Raw genomic sequence first — 27132 nt, forward strand, 5'->3', positions numbered from 1 at the left:
CAAGAGTGGCATTAAGCAGCTTTCCGTCAGTACTGAGATGGGTCCGTAAGACCTGAGGGTGACCAGAGCCTCCGTCACCAGCTCACCGGTGCGTTCACCCACGCGGAGCAGGGCATCTGCCTCCCTCGCTGTGCTTGTTCCACCTCCCGCTCCCACCCTCGTTTTCTGGGTACAGTCCCACCACGTGCCCCAGGGACAAATCCAGGCTGTGAGGGGTGGGGGGATCCAAGCCCTCATTCACGGTGTCTTCCTCAGTGTCCCCGGGGCAGGGACCCCTCAGTGTCCCTCATGCCACAGCGGGTCCCTCACGGTGTCCCTCAGCACATGGTCCCCTCATGTCGGGGAAGGTCCCTCAGTGTCCCTGGGGCTGGGACCCCTCAGTGTCCCTCTCCCACAGCAGGTCCCTCACGGTGTCCCTCAGCACACGGTCCCCTCATGTCGGGGAAGATCCCTCAGTGTCCCCGGGGCTGGGCCCCCCCCTCCGTGGCCCCTCGTCCCTCAGCATCCCCAGGGGAGGCAGAGGCCGCCTCAGCGTCCCCTCAGCTCACGAGGGTCCCTTGGCGTCCCCGGGGGCAGGGACCCTTCAGTTTTCCCTCAGCGGCCGCAGGCAGCGGCCCGAGGCGGGGGTCGCCGCTCCACGGCCGCCCCTCGGCCCGCCGGCGAGCCCCGCGCCGAGGCAGCGAGGGGGCCCGGCGGCCGCGGCGGGCCCGGCCCCGCTCCGCTCCGCCCCGCTCGGGCTGGGACCGCCGCCGCCGCGTCCTTTTATACCGGGGCTAAATTTAGGCTGCGCCCGAGCCGCTGCCTCCCGCCCGCCCCGTCCGGGACGCGTTTCCTCCGCTCCCTGCAATTGGCTTGAGGGCGCCCGCGCCCGCGTTATAAGGTGGGGAGGGCGGCTCGCCGCGCCGCGCCGTCCGCCGTCCCGCCCGGCCGCACCATGGCGCTGAGCGACACCATCCTGCCCTCCTTCGCCACCTTCGCCAGCCCCTGCCGCGAGAAAGCCCTCCACGAAGTGAGTCTCGCCCCCCTCCCGCCGCCGCGCTGAGGCCGGCGCGGCTCATCGCACGGGTGGGCGGCGGTGCCGCGGCCCCGCTTCTCCCTAACCCCCCCCTCCCCAAACACCACCTCTAACCTTCTCCCTTTTCTTTCTCTCCCAGAGGTGGAAGTGCGACCAGGAGGCCAAGACCCCCGCCGGTACCTGGGGCGGCCTCTCTCCGCGCAAAGAGGATGAAGATCTCAACAACGTGCTGGATTTTATCCTTTCCATGGGCAGCGACGGCTACGGCCAGAGCGCAGCCGGTGGGGACTATCCCCCTGCCCAAGGGGAGAGCGGCGGCTTTTACCAGACAAACCCGTCCCCGGGATGCTACAGTGCCCTGGAGCAGGGCAGCCCCCCGCCCTACAACGCCGGCATCGTGCCGGAGATGATCCGCTCTGAGATGGACTCCAACTACTGCCCTCCTGGCAATGTCCACGGGCGGTTCTTCGTGACGCCCAGCTTCGGGGGCCCGCAGTTCGTTGAGAACATTAAGCCCGAGCCTGACATGGACAATTATGGACCGGTCCTGGGTCTGGTGCCCCAGGCTTGCCCGAAGATCAAGCAGGAGGGCAACGCGACCTGCATGATGGCCTACGAGCAGCCCCGGGTGGCCAGCTCCCCGCAGATCCCCGGGGCAGAGACGCCCCCGCTGAGCCCCGACGATCTCATGGTGAATGACTGCCACACGCAGATGATGTGTCCCTCATCCGTGTCCTTCCAGCAGAGCTACCACCCAGCCTCCGGCTTCCACCACCCGCAGACCCATCTCCAGTACCAGAACACCTCCCAGTTTGGCCTTTTCGAGGACAGCCTGCCCTTACAACCCTCCGCTCCCAGAGGCATGCTCACCCCTCCTTCCTCCCCTCTGGAGCTGCTGGACTCCAAACCAAAAAGAGGACGTCGGTCCTGGCCACGGAAGAGGACAGCCACTCACACGTGCACCTACGCAGGTTGCGGGAAGACCTACACCAAGAGTTCGCACCTGAAGGCCCACCTCAGGACGCACACAGGTAAATACGACTGGTCGCCTTCATCCGGAGATAACGCTGCTTGCCGGTTGCGATAGCCGCCTGTATAAAACAGTTTGCAGCCTGAGCTTTAACCCTGTAGTCTAACTCCAGGAGTAGTCACGGTTGAGCTATGACAGGTGATCAGACCTATAATGCCTAAGTGTTTTCCTATGCATAGGTAGGTCAAAGCTTTTCTAAGGGTTTCCAACGCCCGTTCTCAAACGATTTTCGTTGCAGGTATAGTTTAGCAGAAACAGTTCCACATTTCACAGATACAGGTTTAGCAAAGGAGTTGCTAGAGCAGTCTCGTTTGGCTTAAAAGCACTTGGATCTTATTGTAGAAGGACTTGGTAGCAAATAAAAGGGTACGCTGAGATAAACTCGGAAGGTTGCCTAGCATGTGATGCTGCCTGTACGTGGGAGTGCCGCGCTGAGTCACGCTCTCTGTGATTTCTCCAACAGGTGAAAAGCCCTACCACTGCAACTGGGAAGGCTGCGGCTGGAAGTTTGCTCGCTCCGACGAACTCACCCGTCACTATCGCAAGCACACCGGCCACCGGCCCTTCCAGTGCCACCTCTGCGACAGGGCGTTCTCCAGGTCAGACCACCTGGCTTTGCACATGAAACGGCACATGTAGCCCTAGAGACTCTGACCTGCCGACAGTGGACGTTATTTAACTGCTCAGGTGCAGAAGCGTTAAAAACTTGTAGCTGGTACTACGTAGGGAGGCACCGACGCTCTAGCGATGGAAGCTGAGGAGGATTTGACACAAGGAGACTTAGCCAAGTCATCTCCTGCAGAGAATTTGACGTGACTATCAGTGAACCTGCCCGTCCTGGTCAGGAGACTAGGGGTTATTTATGCAGCTTCTGTGAAGGGTAAACTCCATAAGACTCCATACAGACTGTATAGAAGAAGCTGTAAATATGTTTTTTCTGATTCTAACTGCCCCGTCCTAAGCTTTACGAGACAATGTTTGTATGGAAACTGCCTGAAGTTGACCCTAGAAGAGGTTAAATGAATGTTACTGTAGCTAACGATGTTATTTTAGATGTCGGTTGAAGGCATGGCTAAGAGAACACTCCTATTGTTAGACTGTTTGTTTCACAGGTGCAATAATATTCTTGTTTGCCATGATCTACACTAGAAGTACAGGGCTTGATGTCTTGTAAGAAAATAACCTATTTTACTGTAATTTTTTTTATATATTGTAAATAATTTTATACAATGAGAAATATTGTATATGTAAATAGAAGACAAATGGGTATTTTGCCTATTTCTGTTTTTATAAAAACGTAATTTTTCAATGTTTGAAAACATTTCATCTTTTTAATAAAATAAGTTTTTAACTGCTGTGATTTTTATTCTCCTTTGACATATCCCTGTTACTTTTTCCCCTGCTGGCTGGACCAACAACCACCTGGTTATGTTTTAAATTATCAACAACCGTAAGAAGAGGCTTAAAAAAATCTGAGCTATGGGTTTTTCTAAAATAGATAACAGAGTACGTAATTCATCCTCAATGGTAAACAAGATACAATATGGTGTTTTATCAAAAAATCAAATAGGAAAGTATATCACATTCAAAATATACTTCCTAAAAATGGTTAAGTAAGCAACACTATAATTTCAGTCTCATTTCTAGTTTATGCTAGACTATTTTAATAGCATCCTTAATGTTTTCCAGATGCAGTTATAGTTTTGCCAGCAGTGTGTGGGTTTTTACTATAAATTTAAACACTGCATTTTTGTAATTACGGAGGCTTATTTTAAGGCATTCTTGTACATAAATTATCCTTGCTCTCAAGAGCTCGGTGCAGAATTCCAATAGAACAGTAGTGGAATTTAAACATAAATTCACAACACAGGTTAAAATACCTTCATAACTCATTCCCAAAAACTTAAATTCACTTCATAATTCTGAATCCCACCTATATTTCAGGAGTTAAGAAAGATATTTACTATTTTGAAGGAAAATAAGTTAGCCAGAATCTAGATTCTGAAAACTAATTTGAAATAAACTGGATACTGCAGTAGCTATAGCAGTGAATAGTTGCAACAAGTCAAATGAAGCCCCCCCAAAAGCTCTTCCACAGCTGTAAATGAGATCGTAAGTCCAAATAGTATAGCCATGCAATTACTCTGAAACTCTGATGAGGATCCTCTGTTTTTACAGCTACAGTTTAGTGGTGAGCCTTGGTATTTGTAGAGCAAAATCACTGTTAATTAAGTTATGCAGACTCAGCTTAATATTGGAGCATTTTTCCTTGACATCTGGATACTTGGGACTTGATTTTAATCAAGCTTGTGACATTTTTCTGACTTTACAAGTTGGAATACGCAAGAATGAAATCAACAGGAATACATTTAAAGTAACTACAAATATAGCTATTCTTCTGTGAAAGCAAAGTCTGCAGTTGTTCATGTGGCACAGATGTATTTTGGGCTTCTAATCATTGACATGGAAGAATGAGTTCCACATTTCACTTTTATAGCTCTTTCGAAGTGAAATATAAGGGAGATTTAATATTTCTTCATTAAAAACAAACCTCATTTATTTGCTAGAAAAAAAATTGCACAATCTAATTCCAGAAAGTGAGGATGACTTAAAGATGTCCTAAAATTAGCACATGCATTGTTGCAACAGTTCTAGGTATTTCCTTCTCTTTCCCCATAGCTGAAGATTTTCACATTTCAGCATGTCCTTCGGTGTTTATAAGCTTAAGAACGCAATTTTTGAAATTGTCTTACCCTTACCTTTCCATAGTCACCGGGCTTTCCCTCGCTCTTTCAGAAGAACTGGAAATGTTTTTAGTCATTCCCAGGTTTCACTGATACAGTGCAATCTTAAACTATTCCCTCTTTCATAACGTAATTAAAAGAAGACGCAGAGGTTTGACACCTCGCTGCGGTGGGTACGGCCACCCCTCAGTGCGCAGCCCCACATCTGGCTCGGGCAGGTCCCCAGACAGAGCTCTCCAGCAGTGGGGGAGAGCCTGGAAGCATCGCGCCATGCGTAGCCAGCTCTGCTCGTCCCCAGCCATCTCTGGTGACCTCTCGTAGAGGCCGGGTACTGGGCCAGGTGGCCCTTTGGTCTGGCCACCTTTCTATCCTCCCAGATTACGAGGGTGAACGAGAGCTGTAGGCGGTGAACCGGCACAAAGCATGAACGCTGCACAGTGCCTGCATGCAGAGATAAATGTTACTGCATTCACCAACCCTTAAAAACCCCCCGCTTGTGTGGCTCCTCTGTAGCAGCCACCGCGATGGCATGCGTGCTCCTCCTCGGTACCTCTGCATGGGACCGTCCACGCTTCCCTGTGCTCCAGTGAATAAATAGTCCAGCTGTAGGGGTCATAACCTCTGCTACCTCTGCTTCTGTTCAGTAGAAGGTCTTCAGATAAGACACTTGTTATCTGCGTGATACCGTGTTACCAAACAACTCTCAAATCGTGCACGGTGGAGACATGCTCTGCTGTGTGCTGTTCATGACATAAAAATGAGCAGGTTGTGTCCTCTGAGCTTTTAGATTTGTTGTGACTCAACTGAAAACAGGGCAAAGCCATCCTCTTACATATAAATATATATAAAAAAACCCAAACCATATAAAAATATATAAATACAAGTCTCTGAAAAGGGGGGGGGGCCACAAAACACTAATAAGAGCTCATGACCAACTTTATTTTAATTGTTTAAGGGAGGGCATATATGAAATTTGCTGTGTGGTCTTTACAGGAAACTGCAGGTTCTTGAATCTCAAGATAATCTTGTAGCAGAAAGAAAGAGATGCTGATCTCATTCTTCTCACATTCTATTATGAGTAATTGCCAACTCTTTTTTTTTTTAATTGCCTTAAATTAGTACATCCAAAGATGTGCTGATGTGATTCCACCGAGCTACCAAGCCTCCCCTGGCCAGCAGGAAATCTCTAACACTCTGCAATGTCCTCTCGTAATAGACCATCGGGTCATCATCTTTTAAGTAATTTTGTTCTAATTAACACAAAAAACCCAGAATCCCAGATGCCTCCCAGGGAGCATGCAGCAAAGACCTGCCCTCTCCATCTGCAGCTATCCTGGATTTGATTTTGACACACTAGGGAAGGAAAAAAAAAAAAAAAAAGAAGTTGTAGTCAAACCCGATAGGAGGAAATGTAGAGTCCGTTGTAAACAAGATTTTCACACATATTCGTATAAGATACCACAGTGATGGGCTCACTATACTTGCAAGATAGATTGCCAGATTAGATAGAGCACGTTAAGTTACAGAAACTACCAAATCCTGCATAACGTTCCTAGTGAAAGTTTTAGCAAATATTTCTGAATTCGAGACACCATCCAGAGGAGTCACTGTTTAAAGTCAGTTAATTCCACTCCAGGTTTCAGAGCGTGGTGTTTCGCTACGCTGAAAACGGTTTTTCTCTCACCTGCTGACTTCAGAAGAGTCAGTTAAATCTGTACTACATGGGAACTCATCTTCAGAAAACACCGTAACGCAGAGTCTGTTGCTGCTGAAACAGCCCCAAGAACAGAACGGCGTCCTGCCGCCCCAGGGGCCGTTGCAGCCGCTCGGTCACCTTCCAGCTCTCAAGGGAGATGCAGCACCCTGCAAAGCAGCCCAGCGCCACACCAGCACCCTGCAAGCAAGCGGGCAGGGCGCTTTCAAATCCGTTTTTTTTTCAACCCTGAAGTGGAAGGCTGGACTAGAAACCCTCTGGCTTTTCTGGAAGTTCATTTTAGAGTTGCAGTTTTGCTGGGGGAGTTTAAGCTTTAATTTTGTCCATAGCTTACTGGGTGCAGGGATGGGGGATCTCAGCCTGTGCAAGTCCTTGGTTACTCGCAGCCGTTTACAAACTGCCTGAAAACACTGACTCGCTCTACACTTTGGTCCTCCATCCACAAGAATTGCCAAAAAAAGTTTGTCCATCCTTCAAATTATAGGACTGTGTGGTTCTGTGGTTTTCTGTGGTAGAAGCTCCATGGTTTCTAAAGCTATTTTGTGCACCTATAACACAGAGTAGCTGTTAGGCTTTTCTTAAATTGAATTTTCGAAGCCAGAATCCCAAGCTCTAGCAATTTCTTTTGCTATATTTAAATAAAACAACTACAACAAAGTCATGTAGCCATCGCTATGGTAACTAGCAGTGTTGGGGGGAAACATAAAGAGGAAAATTCAATCCAAACCCCGTGTAATTTAATAGGGAGAAAACGATCCCCGTTGCTAACATCCGAAACGTACTTGGTGGCATCTACAAACCTTAAAATTCCTGCGTGTCCTTGAAGCAGCCGCTCTCAGCTGGGTCTGTAACGGGTCCCACCTGCCCAGGACTCATCCTGCGTGCCAAGAGCAGAGCAGTTGGAGCTCCTGAAACCGGCTGGGACTGCAGCAACCCCCCTCTGCCATGACCGAAGACCCAGGCTTAGGCACACCTCCGTTCAGAAATGTGCTTCCCATAGATTTGGAAGAGAAGGAATAGATTTACAAGCCAAACACGAGTAACCTAAAGCACGTAGCCATACACAATTCCCAGGCCCTGGAGGTAACTGGCTCAAGTTATTGATTCCCAGAGACCCCTTAAAGCTCTGTACTATTTGATCCCAACCAAGCAATTCCCCATCACTTAGGCTGAGGTTGGGAATAGCCTCTGCCTCGAAACAGTCCTCTCAGCTTGAAGCGCACAGAGGCGGCAGGGATTTATCCTAAACTTGTTAGGCAGAAAATGTGTTTGATTTAATCTTTTGAGGTCTGACTTTTCAGCCACAATTATTTGATCTTATAATATTTTATGTAGATACAAAAAAATGAGTCATATGCACTGCTTTATGTATGAACTTTAACAAAACCACCTTTCCAAGCACAAGGAGAGCAGGAGCAACAAAGTTTTCATTTACTCTGTAACCACAGTTAGCATTAGTTACCTGCTTATTCACCTGCTTCAATTATAATTCCTTTTAGCAAATCAAAAGTATTCTGTCCTTTGTAGTAAGCATAAATTCAGCAACGCAGAAATTGCAGATGAACTTACAGGTTTATAATTAAATACAGTATCCCTTTAAATCACTTTTACTTCGGTTTCTTGCACTTCTTACAGCTCAGAGCATTCCTGGAGTTCTGACCTATCATTATGTCATCAGGAAACATCTGGAATATGACATTGGACATCCCCTGTGACATTTAATACATTAGGCGAGAAGCTACTGAGCCTAAGGCTTAAACACAAAACACAACACACCAAAAAAATCCTCAAATCCCCAAACCCACTTTTTTTACAGCCCATGCATGATGACAGCCTAAGTAGGTTTTGATATATTAATGATTTTATATTGCAAGCACTTGCAAAATAAGGGATATAGGATGCCTGGGTGCCCTTCCTGCGGGTGCAAGGGATGGGCAGAGAGTGCAAGGCTTTGTTCTTCTGTACAGTTTCCTTCTGAAAAGCTGTGATTGAGGACATTTATGGGAAGTTAAACAGCAGAACTATATTATGTTTGCAGCTGGTGCAGAGCGTTATGAGAACTCATCAATAGGGAAGGCTATAGCATTTGTAAGAGATGCTGTATCAGCACTAATAAAAAGGTTTTAATTGCGGTCATTACATTAAAAAAATGCTAACCAGACAGGAGCTAAATGATGTTCAGAGTGACTAAATTGATAGTCATGTGCAGCAGACAGGAGATTCAGCAATTTTTTCCCGGTAGCGCCTCCCCAGGAAAAATATGACTGCAATTTCAGTGGCAGGGATGGCAGCAAGGCTCAGACTTTCACAACACAAGCTGGTCTTGGGTCATATTTAGGCACAGTCAACAAATGCTACATTTGTTTTTGAGGTTTAACAGCTGGGCTCGTAGCTTTGAGTTCCTTTATATTCGAGTTTCCACTTGCAAATGTTTCTTCTTGAACAGGATGCCTACGCTTTTCTTCCCCTCCCAGTGAAGAGCTTCTTGGCCTCGACACGATGCCTGCTACAGGGAGTCCTTTCGGATTAGGCATGGACAACGGAGCTCGGGCAGGTATTTGGGAAATTGTTCGGATGGCTACGTTGTCAGACTCCAAAAACTTGAGTGGGAGCAAAACACGGAGCTGCGGCCCAGGTTTTTGTAAGCGAAGAGCAGCATTACACGACGAGAGAACGTGGGTAGGAAGTTGTGCCTGTCTGCGACACACTACAGTCAAATCCTGGCTTCAAAATGTCAACGTACTAAAAATATTGCTGGAGAGCAATTTCAAGAGAAACCTGCCTTGGCAATCTATTGTTAACCATGCCCATGTGTGCAGAAGCAGAGTAAATAAAACAAACAGATGGGAGAATAGTGAGTCAAAGTGAATAATGTCGAATAGTCCGATAGTGAGGTGTGTTTTTCCAGCAAGCAGAAAGGGTTTGTCTCTGGTGATCTCTCTAACCCCTCCCAGTATAAATTGCCTGGATGTTTAGCATTGCGGCACACAAATTGTTTTGGAAAGGGTGCGGCATTGGATTTTCTGACTGGTCTGTACAGACCAAATGTGGCCGGGATAAGGAAGAAGGGGAAGGACAGAAGGGAAAACAGCGCATGGAAGGCACCAGCCAAAAGAAAAAAGATCTCAACGCAGAGAATCAAGCAGTTGTTCAAAGCGAGATTCACAAATTTGACACAAAAGCGTGTGAAATTGTGGGAAAAAAAAACCGTAAAGAAAGATTGCCGAAGTCTCAGCGCTCCAAAAAGTAACTTTTCATTTATTATATTAAACAATAACATTTCTCTTATTAAACAATAAACACATGAGATGGGTTAAAATTAAAATACCTTTCAATTTGTTATGATATTTGAAAGATAAATATAACTACAATAATGTACATATTTGGAAATATTAGTCAAATTTAGGTCAACATTGTAGTTTCCACTTTGAGTTTCCACCTTTTTTAGGTCAGACTAAAGAACGTCATGTTAAAAGGGACACCAGAAGAGCACTCTATAATTGTAACAGCAGAAGGAACCATAGTCTCTGGGAGTTTTCCTTTTAAAGTTAAACTTAAAGGGGAAGGCAGAAGCTGGAGAAATGAAAATTCCGGTTTATAACAAATTAGCCTTTATTTATAAAACTTTCAAGTAAAAAGAGCAGTATATCAACTGATAAAACAGGCGTGTCAATGAATAATAGTTAACATATTTACTCTAAAAATAAATCTTCTATGATTCCACCATACTCCAAGCAAAATTCTTTTCTAAGAAAAGATGTTTGTTGTGAAGTCTACAGAGAGATGCAATGGCTGACACACAACAAAAACTTAGCTGTTCCACCAGTGTAGGAAGATATTTGAACTAGATCATTATTAGCACAGATCAATTCACTTTAACAGAGTTCCAACTCTAAATAAGGATTAAACAGAAATGAAATTCCTGAGAGGGAGGAATAAAACGCAGAAGAAGGGAAAAATCAAACTCTTACACGAGGGAAAGCAACAATTCTACTTGGACCAATTCCTTGGGCCTCGGTTCTACAGAATAAATACTCTTCTCAATGGAGAAACACTAAAGAAGAAATAGTAACCCCAAAAGGATTATAAGAAGAATCCAAGAAAAGTGCATTATCTTTGAGCATAAGATGACAAAATAATTTCTACAAAAATTTCTGACAACAGATTTCACAGACAGGAATTAAAAAAAAAAGGTTACACAGTCAGACACAGCTTGGAATTTCCTACACTTTGAGAGCACATTACATGAAACAAAACACAGTAAGGACTGACGATCCTCATAGGACAGAGATTTCATAAGGAAAAATTTGCCAATATAAAAATATTTCATACAGCATTATCGTAGAAGTACTACTTTTATGAGCATCTGTTTTTATTGCAGAATGACTGGTATGTTTTACAACAAGACTATTTGAATATAACTTAGGGAAACCACTCGAGGCAAATGTGAACGTACTGGTCTATAAAGGATAATGTGGGTAATTCAATACCTGTGTCCTACATGCAAAGTTTGCATGCGTAGGTTCAACGTGAATAATTGTCCGTCTTTCCTGTTTTAGCTGTTGTGCCTCGGTGCCGTGTGCAATTCATGGTTTTCCATGAGTCATTCCAGCAGTGACGATACTCTGTATAAAACACACGTGTGCCACTATAAAAGCCTACTAAACTCTTTGTGATTGCTCAATGTCCCACAGAGTCTAATAATTTATCTGAGTAGAAAGTAGAATCACCTCCACTCTTTCCTCAAAGCCAAGAATGCAATGGATAGTCATTCCTCCTGAAGTAAAAGCTTAAGTGGAAATGGAGGAAAACCAGAGCTGAAATCCAGATGACAATTATATGCAACCTATATCACTGGAATGAAGCAAGAAAAACATGTTTTCCACCTTAGTGTGCGACTGCTTGGGGTATAAGCGTGTACGGGAATAGCTCCTTAAAATAATTTTTAAAAAAGGGGAAAAAAGAAAGAGAGAAGTGAAACTACAAGCAAATGTAGGAGAAAAATCATTGCCTCAGCCTAGAGAAAAAAGAAAAGATGACGTGACCATCACATGCAAGAAGATCCGAAATTGAGCCTACAATTCAAAAAGACACTTTAAAAACTCAAAAGAATGTGCAATCACATCCAGTCAGATGATACCTACTTTCTGCCAGGTTTCCCTCTCACACTTGGCACAGCTAGCCAACGCAGTTTTTCATGCCAATGAAAGTAATCTTGAAACAAATTTATTAGTAGTCATTTCTCCTTTTTTTTCTTTCACCAGAACTTTGAAATTCTAAGAGCCATGATCTAATCTGCATTTCTGTAAAAATTCCATTTCTGTATCCATCTCTGTTTAGAGAATACATACATACACACAAGCTTTAATATATAGAATATATATGCATATTCTACATATTCATTGTATATACACATTTTATGTACAGCACAAGTAACTATATACTAGACATAGTATGTGGACATATATAGTATATACACACACTATTATTACATTATACAATACACTATATATATATACACACATAGACACAAATAATATGGATCTCATAATGTACACTGTATATGCATTGTGTATACTCACATTTTATATATCTTGCATTGTACATATTTTCTCTGCCCAAATAGCGATAGGCCTATTTGTGCTTTAAATTTCACTGTTCTGGAGGAAGAAGATGATCAATGTCTTGCGATAAACGTTTTCTCTTAGAAGAACAAGTGCAGGTATTATACAAAACAGTGAGTTACAAGCCTAAGGGAAGAACGTGGGTCATCTTCCTTTTTACAAGGAAAACTGTATTAAATACAATGGGGAGAAATCACAGCTAAGTTTTCTTCTACCGCAGTGTCTAAAATTTTGAATCAAGAGTGTTTCAGTAAACCTAAGGTTACTAAATCTAATACATTGTGCATAGAGGACATGTTCTGTCCTCGTTCATTTGCTTGATCTTCCGTTACTGTCCAAGCAAATATGAAGAATGAGTCAATAAGGAAATAGGAAAATAAGCAATTAGTTCTAACACTATATGGAATGCTAGATTAATTCACATTTCTGGCTTCCTGCTGAACATCTTGAAAACACCGACTCATTGCCTCAGAAGCGTTATAAATTACAGTATTTGAGAGCACTGACAGAGTAGCAGAAAGTCTTATTATGGTACGTAACTCAGAAAATGAATCAAGCTATTTAGCTCATCCACCCCGTCCCACTGGAGTGACGTCATCCAAGCAGTAGTCCAAAAGTGGTTTTCCTTTCTAAAATGGCACTACACATGAATGGGGTTTTATTGTAGCAGAAGAGACACCACAAAGACTCAGGCCCAAATGAAAATGAAAAGGAGAATCTTACACATGGATACAACTTGTTTAACTTCACTGAGAATCCTGCAGCCATTCCATTTTGAAAATTGCTCTTTCATAGCAAAAGTTTTATCTCATATTAGCTACCGACAGACCCAAGTTTGCTCTCAGAGACTTCAAGTCCTGTACACCAACAGCAAAGAGCATTTGTTGACATTTTAGTATGTTTGATTGTTTAATCTAACATATTTTAGAGAACAATTACCACAATGGGAAGGGATTTCAAATCAGGTTCTGTAAAATTAGAAATATCTTCTACTGCATTCCAAAGGGGTCATTAAAAGGCAGTATTAAAGATCATTATATGGTTGGGTTTTGATACTAGAATGCCTCTTCTCCCCTTCTGAGGGGAATTAAAGATTCACATTATTTGTAGTACCGTTAGCACAGGAGACACACAGCAAACAGGGAATTGTGACTCCTAAAACTGCATTTTGAGATATGGGGTTTCGCTTTTGTCATATGTATTGCTGCATACGTAAAGGGATGGATGTGCCTGTGTACGTACACACAGACATGCACTCGCCCATATACCTACTCACAGAAGCCTGAGACAACAAGTACCACATCTTAGCTGCATTTCAGAGCTGAAAACTACTAAGAAGATTAAAATGATCCGATCTGATTCTTATCTCTGTGTAAGGAAAGCATCCAGAATAAGGCAATTACAACAGAATGGGGAAAGAGCGTTCTCATTCAGTGAACAGGCACTATCTTTGTATGATGAAAAACAAAAGCAAGGAAGCAAGGACATAAAAAATATAAATGCATTAAAGATGATGAAGGAATATACCACATCTTCAAAAAAATAGAGAAAATGTTGTAAGATAAGGGCTGCATCAGTAAAAACACAGACTGTTAAGCTTTGTATTCCTACACAACCAAGGACAGGAAAGCAGATATACATTAAGGACATTTTAAAAATTTTGTGCTAGATGCCTACTCTGTTTAGACATAAAAGTCCAAGGCAAAGACAACTGAAGTTTTAGAATTCCTGTAATGAGAAAAGGCATTTTTAGTAAGTAAATCATTCACAGACTTATCATAAGGACTTATTTTCTATATGACATGTAAAACACATTCTGTGTTATCCTTACCAGGTGGAAGTATCGAGTTCTACAGGTGTATATAAAATCTGTTCCTACTTGGACTTACTTACTACTGCAAGCCGTATTTTAAAGCCAATCCCGTCTACCAGTACTTCTACAACTTACGCATGAACGTGTATTTGGCAAATAAAATCTGTTTCAACTTGGCCTTTTTTCAGCTAAATTATGTTTGATCTGTAACCCCATAATGTAAAATAGGTGGAATTCAAGAAACAGAGGTAAAGACGGTCTCGCACAGTCAATTGGGTAACACAAATAACACGGTCTATGTTCTGGCAGTCGGAGCAAAAGAGGGTAAAATGAGTTGTAGGGATGAACACTGTTCAAGCTTCGTACGTTTTCCATTGCTTGATTTTACATGAAAGCAGCACTCAAACTTGTATCACAACCCTGCAATCATATTTGCTTGAGATAAAGCAAGATTTTGCCTAATGATTTAATTGCCAAATTATTTGTCCCATTTACTACAACTGAATTAACTCCCTCTTTTACAACATCACGTACAATTATTAAAACTCAATGCAAACAAATGTTTAAATTAGCAGAACGACTCATTCATAGAGGCTTCAAATTCATAATATTTTATACAGTTCACTATGTTTGTACTCATCATATAGAAATTGCCAGATTCTTTTGTAAAAGCCACACCTCCTGGATAAAAAGGGACCATCCAATACTGAATTTTATGCTGAAGACTTTGACGTACACGACGCAGATGACATACTGATTAGCCTACCATGAATTATTAAATAAATGTAACAAGTGAAAGCTAATTCTATAAATATTATATTTTTATGACATTTTCTTTGAAATTCATACTGCGGCCTCAAAAACCCAATGGAATTCAGGTAATAAAAAGCCAGATTCACAAGTTGCAGTTTACTATATGCAACATTGTCGTCCAGATAAAGAAACTTTGCTTTCAGTATCTCAGGATCATACATTAAATTTCTTACAAGCAGTAAATTTTATCTAGAACGTATAATACAGCTTATACAGTGTTTCCTGCATATTATGCACTTGAAAAGCCACACAGAGCCCAGTTTGACGTGACCAGCCAGTCTTGTTTAGAGTTGAAGGTGACTAGAATTATTTTCACAACATAAACCAAGAATTTAGTATTTTTATAAAAGCCACGTTTAAAGGTCTCACTTGGACAGGGTGGAGCCAAAGAACCTCTATTTAAGAGTTTGGCATATCAGCCTTACTGAGCGCAATAGCCAACTCAAGGTCTTCTTGTTCTTGTCTCCGCAATCGAGCTAGTCTTTCTTGCTCTGCTTTTTCACTCTCACGCTTTGCCCATGCCAGCTGCTGTTCTTCATTTCCAAACTAAAAAATGAAAACGGAAAATAAATTAATAAATTTACTAAAAAGCTAGAAGAAATTATGTGAAAAATACAATGAATCAGACTTATTAAATATATGGATCGAGTATACCAAGCTGTCTTAGAGTAGTTCTTCTGGATTAAGATAAAAATTCACTCACTGATTTCCTCACTTCATCCTTTAATTTATTTCCTTAATTTCTTCCTCCTCCCACCAGGAAACTAACCCATCTGGGCTGCACGTCCCTGCATCCATGTCTCAGTTGTGTATGAAAATGGCCAGGGGACTGGAGCCAAACAAAAACTCCACAAATACAAAAAAAGCAAGTTAGTGGTTTGGGAGCATAGCAACCTACATCCATTTTTAAGAATAGTAAATAGCTGGTAAAAACAAGAGTTATTTACTCTTGCCTCCATTGCAGAGAGTTTTATTGTAGTATTTCCTGCTAAGGGTGAGGAGTTTTAATAATGACTCTGGAGACTGCCGATTTGTGGGAAGTTTCACCACCAAATCAAAAGTTACAAAAAGTGCTTCTGTTACTGTTCATAAAATATATGCAGAGTTTTTCCAGTAAGAAATAATGTACGAGAATCCAATTTACTTCAGCAGAAAACACTAAGGAAATATAACACATTATAACATTCAGCTTCTAAGACTGTTCGAGCTTCCCAAAACACATTTAAGTACACTGCTGCAAGACGATTCCAAAACTATATTCCAGTATTTACCACTGAAGTATGCAAAAGTTTTGCTTGTTTGAACTTTTTGCACAAAATATTAAAATATCTTAGTGAAATCATAACAGTTTCAAACTAAAATATAATCCGTTACTGTTTAATTTTAGCATTTGCTGAAGAGGATGATGTTAACAGAAGCGTTCGCACAGCTGCATGCAAATGTTTGCATTATATCCCACTTCTAAAATTTGCTTTGTACTATCTTTTTTTGAATGTTCAGGAAAACATATTATTTGGGGTTTTTTTTGAAGAGAAAACTAGATGGAATTTATAGTTTCAATTTCAGCTGAATGTATACTGCAAAAATTGCCCTGTGGTCCACAACATAGCAACTTTGAACACAGCAAAATATGCCATTGCACTCGCTGATACGGCTACACCTTCCCAGGCAAGCTCGAAATATCGAACCGGGTATTAAACGCAACTTTAAGGGCTAGACCTACGCCTAGCTGCCGATATACTACGCGATGGCCCCCACCCCTGCCTTTTCCACTCTGCATTGTATCTATAATTCATATTTTTTAAATAAATGCGTCTATTTGAATTTCTTTCAAGCCAAGTCCAATTCTCATTTACTCATAATTTAGTTAAATTATGCTTTATCTATGTGCTTCTGGATGCTCACAATTCCTCATTTGATTTCTCTCAATATGATTTTTCAGATGATCTGATGCAAAAGAAGAGGACTATTTTAAAATTACTTTTCTTCAAACAATACCTCTGCTTTCATTGCTATCAAAATTTAGATGAGGACCTTTGCATTCAATGTTACGGAAATACAATAAAAATGCCACACATTTTATGACATTTTACTTTTAAAATGAAGAAAACCTACTATCATTACTCATTTAAATAATGTCAGCTGACAGGTAAGATTTAAAAGCTCACTAAGATTTTAAACAGATTATTTTTTTCAAGATACAGTAAAGACGGATTCAAATGGAAGTAGGACTTCTCCACTTATTCCAAGAATTCAAAAAGATCATATAGCTGAGATGGAGAATAAGTTACTATTTTCAGAAATACAATAAGCTTTGGTCAAACCCTCCGGGGTGTCTTTTTTTTTTTTTTAATGTTGAGAAAACAGTTTTACTTATATAGCTTACATCTTACGATAAGTCTTCCAAAGCTTATGAGAGTCTCAATTATGACTTGTTTATGGTACACAAGTTATATTTTTGTGGTTAAAAGTGCAGAGGGCAAAGGAAAAAAAAAAGGGGGGGAAACAGGCAAGCGATTCATTGGAAAGAAATGTGGATGTGCCTTATTACAAATGGTTAGCATAAAGTAAAATTTTCAGGAGCATAGCTCTGATCATTAGATAGTGAAATATGCAACAGTTCATTAATGCCACTGATTCTTGCACAGATTGCCTATCGAAAGGTAATGTAACTGAATTACAAGTCATTTAATACAATAACAAATTCTTTGCATGTGTCCAGGTTTCAAGAAGTCTATAAATATGTATCACATATCTGTCATTTCATTAAAAACCTCTCTTTTTGTTTATTTTTTTTTTTAATTTTTCAGAAGTACAGCTAGACCCAAGGCATAAATGAGGAAAACAGCAGACTGCAGCCAAACTAATCAAATACACAAAAAGCTACACTGACTTGTGTTTACTAAATTACCAGCTTATATTAAGAGAAAAATTTTAGTTTAGTTCTAAGTGCTCCGTTTCTTGGAAATTTAAACACCTTCTGTTGGTGGAAAGATTGCTTTTCTTGTTGTTCTGTAAACTGAAGCTGGAACCTAGAAACACCTGAAATATGAGTTACCAAAAGACTTTGTTTTGTTCCAGAGAGTCATATGTAATGCCAGTGGAAAAGTTAAGAATGCAATGAGAATATACTTAAACTCTGGGTGCATGAATTTGCCAGTGTCTCAAAAAAAAAGCCAAATTTTCTAGAGTGCTACTAAAATCTAGTGAAGGTCCTCATGTTACTTCTTTGCAACAATAAATAATTCCAATTAAAAACCAGGTTATTCAATTATTCAAACCTACACGAGTCTATGATTCTGTTCTCAAATTCCATGGACTTCAATTGTGTGTCAAAAAACCTTCCATAAGTAAAACTGCTTTTAGTTGCCATTATGAACAAAGTTTCCCAAACATTAGGCGAAGACAAGCACAATGTTCTTGCTGATTACAAGGTAACTAGTACACTTAAGACTTCATACAGAAGGATTCGGGATTATCAAGTGTAGCAACATAAGTGTGTAACAGGCAAGCAAAAAAACCCCCAACAAACTGAAAAGAATAGGGATCAAGTCTCTCTTTTCAGTCAAATTCAGTTAACACTTCTTTTTTTTTTTCTTACAGCAGTAGAAAGCAATTCACAAAACTGATTTAAAAATTAATTTCATTTGATAAAGTGCCACTTAACAGTAATTATAAGTGGCTACTGCTCAAGATCTCATTTTTCCTACTTTTTCCTTATCTTCTAAAGTTAATCTCCTGAAAACCTGATGGCACAGCAAATTTAACACTAGAGCACCCACTGGGATGGGGATCAGAGATTTTGGTTAATCATTTGAAACAGTCACTCAGTGTAAGCCACACTTTTAAGTTAAGAAATGCAGTCTGTAAGAAAGACGACAATAGCTGGGTAACAGTCATTCCGTTCCATTATTTGTCTTTCATTCAAGGAAGAAATTAGATGTTGTTCAAGAAATTTCAGATAAAGCAAGTTTTGCGTCTTGTTTTTATTAAGAATGTCACCATTTTGTATACAATCACAGAATTTAACTGTGCAAATTCAACAGGCTAGTACTAACTGTGGTAAAGCATACATAATATCTTGAACTTTGACGTCTTCAGTATCATAGATAAATTAAAGCACTGAGGCCAGATAAAAGTATGCACAGATGACCTCAACTAACAATATCAAATAGGAAAGTGATACACATTTACTATTAACTAATGACTAGGGGAAAAAACATTAAAAATAAGCAACCTGAAAGATTCGGCTTAAAGATCTCCACTTGTCGAACACTGTGAACTGTGTCCATCAGAGTTAAGTAACAGATTAAGTTGGCAATTTTACTGCATGGCAATGTGACAGAACAAAAACACATGAAAGGAGGAAGAAGCCTGAGGCTGTGGATGGAACAGATTTCTATCTACTCATGGAAGCAATAAGAACCACACTACTACTACATTTACAACGATTTCCAATTCAATAACGTACCTGCCAGCACTAAAAACAAAGCCAGGCTTTTAGAAACCCTCATATTTTTTAATGAATGGGTACTCAGCTTTGCTTTGAAACCTTCTGACACTGTCTTCTGGAGCGCAGTTTGGACGTTTCTATATTGGTTCTACAAAACAATTTTGCTTTCTTTGTCTAACAAGGGCTTTTCTACCGTATCAATAATGGGAACAAAATTCAACAGCTAAATTTTCCGTCTCTGTCTCATATACGTATCTTTATGACCACATTCCATCGTATACAGCAAACATTGTGACAGGATTGTCAGAACTTTTTTCACAAACAATTACAAACACTTTGTGGAATCTTTCCCTTTAAGGATTTGCTTCTCAGGATATGGTGAAATTGCTATATAAATGTTTTCAACAATTGTTTTTGAATCTTTACATCATTGGCTCCCAAAAATCAGTTTACAAAATAGCCTCCATGCAACAAAAACAATACACAGATTCTGCTACAAAGAATTTGTGAGTAAAGGCACACTGTACTAAAATAATTTAAATGCAAGTAAACCCTTTAAAATTTAGTATGAAACTTCTTTTTTATTGAAATAATGCCTTTTTATTACAGAAATATTAATACAAAAACAATGAGGACAGCATGAAGGTACTAAGAGACAGAAGCCAGTGAACAGTAGGTTTGCAGTTAAAACAAAAACCCAATAGATTGCTGCAAGCAGAGCAGAAAGTGGTTTGCTCAGAGACAATGAACTTAACTTACAGAGCTGAAGTCTGCAAACCCCAAGGAAGAGTCTTTAGAAGTTTTACTTGAAGAGGAGGGAGCAAATGGATCTTTTCCACTAAATGGGTCCCCAAACCCCTTTTTACTTTGAAACGGGTCACTGCTGTCAGCCCCAAATGGCTGGAATGGATCATGGGGCTTGGGAAAATCTGAAGACCCAAGGTGGCTTACAGGAGTACTTTTACCTGGAAAGTTTAGGAAAAAAAAACAAAAGGAGAAAAAGAGAAGTTACTTACCATGGACAATGCAAACCCCTTAAATAGGAAACTGTGCTGATATACTTTAGCATCATCCATTCTTCCTGGGGTGGTTTAAAATGTCACCAAACATAATGGTGCTCATTTCTCAATGCAAATCATCTCAAACAGTTGTTTTATTTACATGGATTTATTATCTTACTTACACATACTGCAATATTAATACCATCAAGATTTAAAATGATAAAACCCAATATAAAGACATTTGGTCAGAAGAATTTGACAAGTATGACTTTAGTTCATTTTCCAGGATTAGAGACATTTCAAGTTTACGTTTGGGATTATATAAAAGACAAAATACTTATATAAATATATATAAAATTAAAGATAAATAATTATCATGTTAAAGAGAATTAAATAGTAACTTATCTGTGACTTTACAGAATGCATGCATTCTGGTTTTTTTTTTCCTGGAACTGATTTATCCTTCTACCACCACGCATACAAGGGAAAAAGAGACTGATTAAGAAATCACCTTGTTCTGGGGTGCTTGCTGTGCAACCCACCTTTTGTAGGGGACTGCTTGTTCTTATATTCCACCCCAATAACAAATGAAGTCACAGGAACTATTGTGTATGCTCATAAATAATGGTTGTATATTTTATTAGTTGCAATTAGAACCTCAATGGTTAAGTTTTAATTCCCCTTGCAAAAAGTACTATTTTGTTAGGTCCAATAACTAAACAGATAAATGCAATTTTTTTTTTTCTCTTAAAAAAAAAAAAAGAAGGAAAAGATTGCTCCTGCCAAGTACACAATCTAGCCTCCAGGGAAAATACTCCTTGGATGAACAATCCTGATTATAATGTGTACTCGACAAATGATAAAGGAAAATCTTGAAACATTTTTAAAATAAAAAAATATTTACAACTTCCTGCATAATAACCTGAATTACATACATTATTTGCATTAATAAAGCTATCTTTTTTGAAATGTCCAATTCTTTGAACTATAATTTAATAGGAATCTTATAATTTATTCACACCAGGATACACATACTAGGAAAGCACAGAGAAATGGAGTCGAACCCCCAAATTTCAGAGTATGTACTTGACATGTCTAAGACATAGCCCGATAGCTTTTAAGAAGGTACTTCGGTAGTTGCTCATGAACTTTATAATATTTGCTCAAATCTGTGGAAATCCTAATTTCTCAAAGAGAAATAAAGGTCAGCAAACTTGCACTAAATAAATAACCTATCCAGCAGCCTGTCTTCACCTGCCGTTAAATCACAGGTCAGCCTCTCCTATCCCAGGGGCCAACCAAAAGTCCATCTTCCCTTGCACTCACCTCGCCAGACATACAGCCCTCTGCCATCAGCAGGCTCCGCACCGTGCTGGCGGCACCTCCTTAATGATTGCACGGGCTGCAGGGACCTATAGTCCTCAAACTCAGCCAGGCACAGATTTACAGGGGAGCTGAAGGAATCATGCAGACTCTTATCTCAGTGCTAACATCATACTTGGGCCTGCAATACAGTGACCGCTTGCAGGCACTGTGCTTCAGGGAAAATGTGAAGCGAGAAAGTCCACAGCTGAACAAGCAGAGAGAAAGAGGCGTAGAAAACAAGACACATGCAGTAGGAGATAAAACTGGATTTGTTTAGTCTTAAGAGTATTCAAGGGGATCACAGTCCTGTAGGCAAATCTTTCATCAAGAAAAAGGCTAATGGATTTAGATTTTACCAAGGGAGATTTACATTAGCCAATCTGTAACATTTTCAAAACTTAAGAATATTCAAGGCTGCCTAGCGAACTTGTTGCATTCCATCATCGCGTCCATGAGGTTTGAGAACCGGTTTCTAGAAATCACACTGCCTTGAAGCTGGAGGATAAAGGAGATCTCTTAAAGTTCACTCCAGTACTATTTTTCATGGTTCAGTACATGCTCCATCCTGGTTAACAGATGTGGCAAAGATACACGGATACCCATATTAGCAACCACATGCGGGACTTCTTAAGACAGGCAGATCAGACCAGTGATTTGTCCTTCATGGAAGGAAGTGACAAAATATACAGGAAATACCAGCAGCATTTGCTCTCCCCACAGGCATGGACCCTCCTTCACCACAGTTTCAAACTGTCTTTCCTATCAACAGAAGCCACGTTTTGTTCTCCAAAATGGATTGCTGCATTTACATCCCACTCATCACCACGGCCTTTAGGAGATGTCACCTTCAGTCACAGCTATGCAGTGTTAGGGAACTAAGCACACCTGGTAAGAGATGAGTAACTCAGCGTTTTGTAGGTAATTCTCCAGATAAAAGAGCAAATTATTGTAAATTATTTTAACTTATTTTATCTTATTTTAAATCACAAAGAGAATTAAAGTATCTGCATTTCTAATTTAAGGTCAAGGCAAAACAAGAGCCCTCGACATTTTTTTTCTCCTTCCTCTATTGCCAGTTACTAGCAAGCAAATTCCCCTAGTACCCTTCATCCTATATTGCCCCAAACCACTTTTGATTGATAGAGACAAAAATGACCCATTTTAAGCTGCCCTTTTCTTAGGTTAAACCTTCTGTTGCCGAAACCACTTTGTGGAATTGGTGACTGTTAATACAAACGCAGGGTTTGCAACGTATTTGCTCAGCAAACCTGTTTGTTCGAGGTGGCCTGTTTAATGTTTTTGCACGAAGCCCCTAGTGGTTTCAGAATGTACACAAAGAGCATCGGGGTTTCTCGTGCTTCATCTTCACAACAGATCACAAAGAACAACTTTGCTGTAGAGGAAATGTCACCATGAATACTAGAGTAACTGCTAATAATATTGAAAATTTTCATTTTATGTCCCGAGTGCCATTTTCTTCAGTTTTTTATATGTTAAAGAATAGAAGAGGGCTAGAATTTTGTTATTCTGAAGAAAAGGTGAAAGAGGGAAACCCTTATAAAATCAGGTTTACTTTTTGCAGAGCAATTTTAATTGCAGTGCCCATGCTGAATACGCCAACCCTGGCACTCAGGACAGAGTCCTCAACGAGCTCTCTTTTGCTACACTTTGTACATTACTGATAGTTTGTTTTATCCTGCCACACTCAGCAAACACGGTTTTGAGGCCTGGCAGAAGTTTGCTTGGTTCAGTTCGATGTTCGAATTTACTCATTTATTAGCCACAAATTAGTAATAACACCACCAGAATGATCTTTCTGACACCCTTGCTGGCTTACACCAAGTGTGAATCTCCCAGTGCAGTAAGTGTACACTTCAGTACACAAAGATTTTTGTATTCCCACATTTAGTATGTCAAGAATGTGGGTACAGTATTTCTATAATGTAAAGCAAAAATACCCAAACCACATTAAAAAGTCACCAAGTGAACTGAAGGACATTGGTAAAATCGTAATATTGCAAAATATACTTTTAGTAGTAACTGAGATTGCATTAATCTTGCATTCACTGGAAAATGTTACATTTTTACGTGATCCTGCTCATCGTTTTTGAAGTATGGCAGTACGAAAGTGCAGGCAAACAGTTGTAACCCTTACTTATTTGATTTTTCTGCTAATAGTTTCAGGGGAAAAAAGTTCAGAAAAAAGCAAAACAGGTCCTATTCTGAAACCACAGCAGTTTCAGCAGTTACCCAAGTGGTGCACCCAAACCACACCGAGGGCTCACTTCAGCAAAAAGAGATGATGAACAAAATGGTTTACCACAGCAAATGCTGTTAACTTATAGTGAACTCCACCCATGCGAAGGGTTTATCTAATTTCATACCCCACAGCAAACTTTAGGGTTGAGATCTACAGTTCAAGGCAAATATAATCTCACTGGTAGGATGCAATTACAGAATTTGTCTTACTGAATTTCAAGATACTGACAATGAAAAAATTAAGTGAAACATTTATAGTTTTGTCTATATTCTATGTTTCAACAATGGTCCTGCCTAGAAGAGTATCTTACTGAATGATGAGAAGCAGCATGTTTTCATGTGTTAGAGACTGGATTATTGCATGCTCACAGGCAAACAGGGCAGAGTTGAAATGACATGACTTTAAACTTTCACTAAACAAGCAGTCCTTTCCAGGAAACTCTCTAAAGTGAAAAATATGCTTTAAGAAGTCAGTCATGCTACATAGGATAAGTAGTGACAGTGTGAGTTAAGTCCATACCTGCGATTATATTTGAACACAATAACACCAATAGCAAGGTTCCCACCTCTCATGTCTTCTATATGCCAGAGGCAGTGTTACTCTAGAAAACTTTGGAGACCATGCAGTATGTAAGGTGCCTCCCAGCACATCTTTCTCCTGGCACTTTACCAAATTTATGTATCATTCCTAACTTACTCAGCATGTTTTTCACCACGCTGTAAAATTATCCAGCTCTTCCACTGATGCAGAGTAAAACTTTCAAAAACTGTGAACTTTAGGAACTTACAGAAAACTTATTACTAGTTTTCAAAATGTGCTTGAAGGTTAGTTAAATTAAAACCAATTTTCTACAGAATACTCAAAGATACTTGTCCTCCAAAGGGGCTATTTCTGCACTGTATTTCAAACTCAACTGTTTGGCCATAAAGCTCTTCACACAAAACCACAATATAGATTTTTAGTGACAGAAGAAAGAATTTTTCCTATGCAAAAAAAATCTCAAAACTGTTTTTGCTTAGTATTTGCAAAATTCACACCTTGAGCTAGCCTGTGACTCTGAAAACCTTAGCTTAAGAGAAATATTCTGAAAACTATGAACTTCTTGAAAGGTGAGGTTAGAGAAATCGTTATACATTCAGCCCAACAATCTGTTCTGAAACAGATTCTGAACAACCTCTTTCAACAATCGGTACTGAAATATCTTTACTGTGAGAGATCAGCATAAACAACAGAATCAAAGCGTGAATGGAATTTTTAGTTTGTGGCTGGGCAGGTGCTCCACCCATGAGTCATTTATCCTACACAACAAGGGATGCCTGTGTTCTAATGCAACTGTCAGGTCTTCTAGAAGGCATGAAAAACAAAAAAAAGTTTTCCTGTCAGTCACAAACTTTGAGGCTGAATTTTTCACTCTTGGCTGCAGATGAGGAAAAAATAAAGGTAAACAGGCACTGTGCTACTTGTGAATAACCTTGGGTACTCAAGAAGCTCTAAGGAAACAGGTGTGTGGTACCACTCAGAAATAAACATCACACTCCTGTACTCCTGCGATCATGCAATGAATAAAGAACAGACCTCTGTACTCTAGCCCAAATCGTTGATCCCCACAACTTGAATATGTCCATGCAAATAAATGCAAGGGAATTATTTTCCTTTTTTTCCCTGATTGCTTAATATAATTTAACCCCTGATTACATCTATTATACCTAACATGGTTTCTTTCTTCTTAAGATTATCTCACTAAATCCACAGAGCAAATTTCTAGGCAAATTCATATCCTGGGGACATTGTACAGGGTGCAGGTCAAAAAGAATGGCCACAAAAATGTGATGTGTTTAAATACTAAGTATTCACGAGACATAATTTTCTTTCAAGAAATGAAATCAGTAAGTGCACACAACAAAGCTTTCAGGCTTTGGTTTGCATGTCTTTTTAAGCAAGATACTGAACAAACTGTGAAGTCTTAATTTTCATCTCATTGAGACACTGAAAACACAGCATAGGCAAACAAACACTACTAAAACAACATTTATATGTCCAGTTCAAAAAGTAGCAGAGATCTATGCTCTTTTTTCCTCACTGACAACTATCAGTATGAGGTCAATGTGAACTGTCAGTGCTCTTATACTGCTTTATAGATGAAAAATAAGTCTAAAATGGTAAAAACAGTCAAACCATAAAATGCCTTAAATTTAGAGAAGTGACACATACGAAAAAGAACTATATTTATCGTTGACATAAAGGAGGAGGAAGCATCAAATATAAAGGAAGACAGCAGCAGAACAGGGCTGCACAAACATTGCTGTTCCGTGAGCTGCTTGCACTGCCCTTCTGATTTGTGCAAGCATAGTGGTGGCTGACAGCATTAAACATCTGATTATGTGCAGTAGTAGTTAAGAGGCATCTAAAATGGTTCAAGGGATGCAAAAGACATACCACAGAGCAAATCTAGCCCAAAAGCTTCTAGTTAGACAATTCTGGTCCAGGTAAGCCTGGAATATGTGTGCATACCCCCATCTGGGTATCCACTCACTAAAGCTCTAAAGTCAAATTGCCTTCAGAATATTTTCTTTCAGTATACATTTTTAATCATGAGCACTTAGTGGGCACATCTATCCTAAATTTACCTTCCAAGGTCCATGCACCATATGAACAGAAGGGAAAGCTGTTCTGTGAGTTCGCTGTTAAGTTTTTCTTGCATTTCTAGCTTCTTTGGGGCTGACAACAACCTTCTCCAGCAACCACACTTGTGAGGAAAGGGCAAAGCATCCTCACCCAAAACTAGGGAATTATTATTTCTGTAGATGATGGATTACAACATGCATCACAGCTAAAAGAGTTTTCAGATTAGTTCTATAAAATACTAAGATCCTGAAGATCTTAATAGATCTTTAATAGATCTCAAAGCCCTGACCCCTTTTCATTTTTTTTAAGCCACCAACAGGTTCAGATATCATTTCTCTTTATCTGTCAACTGGCAAGATGAAAAAAGTAGGACTTGATCAGCCAGATTTTGCTTAAGTCAGTAGAGGCCTTTTCTAACTTCATTGGTGGGACAGCAAAATACATCTAGCAGTTTTGCAATTTGTGATTTGGTACTGATGCTGAACCCTAACACCTTGGCTGGTTAAATTTATTATCAATAGCATCATTACTATTACTTGGTAGTAACTTCTAGTCACTCATATTAAATACTGTGCAAACCTTTGTGCTTGCACTGAGCTCTTCTGGGGCTCCACACAAGCCAGGCATCTCTGAGGGATTAGAATCATACTTCCTAATTCAAGGCAGGCTGCTTAG

General features: G+C 40.2%; 2 protein-coding genes across 8 annotated transcripts in view; one reads left to right on the top strand and one right to left on the bottom strand.

Moving 5' to 3' along the window:
- Positions 1 to 925: 925 nt before the first annotated feature.
- On the top strand, positions 926 to 3350 carry KLF2 (KLF transcription factor 2). The gene is made up of 3 exons (XM_072845760.1): positions 926 to 1009; positions 1155 to 2046; positions 2509 to 3350. The coding sequence occupies exons 1-3, from the start codon at positions 935 to 937 to the stop codon at positions 2682 to 2684; spliced, it is 1143 nt and encodes a 380-aa protein (XP_072701861.1). The 5' UTR covers positions 926 to 934; the 3' UTR covers positions 2685 to 3350.
- Positions 3351 to 9791: 6441 nt separating this feature from the next.
- Positions 9792 to 27132, bottom strand: part of EPS15L1 (epidermal growth factor receptor pathway substrate 15 like 1) — a 46967-nt gene continuing 29626 nt past the window's right edge. For 6 of the 7 annotated variants that reach the window (XM_072845132.1, XM_072845131.1, XM_072845130.1 and 3 more), the window contains 2 exons: positions 19966 to 20171; positions 9792 to 15299 (listed from right to left, as the gene is read on the bottom strand). In XM_072845132.1, coding sequence (XP_072701233.1) covers positions 15153 to 15299; positions 19966 to 20171 — 353 coding nt within the window. In that variant the 3' untranslated portion in view covers positions 9792 to 15152. The remainder of the gene's footprint in view (positions 15300 to 19965; positions 20172 to 27132) is intronic. The other variant, XM_072845133.1, reaches the window with a different exon arrangement.

Source organism: Ciconia boyciana, chromosome 24 (assembly GCF_034638445.1).
Source record: "Ciconia boyciana chromosome 24, ASM3463844v1, whole genome shotgun sequence".
Classification (NCBI taxonomy): domain Eukaryota; kingdom Metazoa; phylum Chordata; class Aves; order Ciconiiformes; family Ciconiidae; genus Ciconia; species Ciconia boyciana.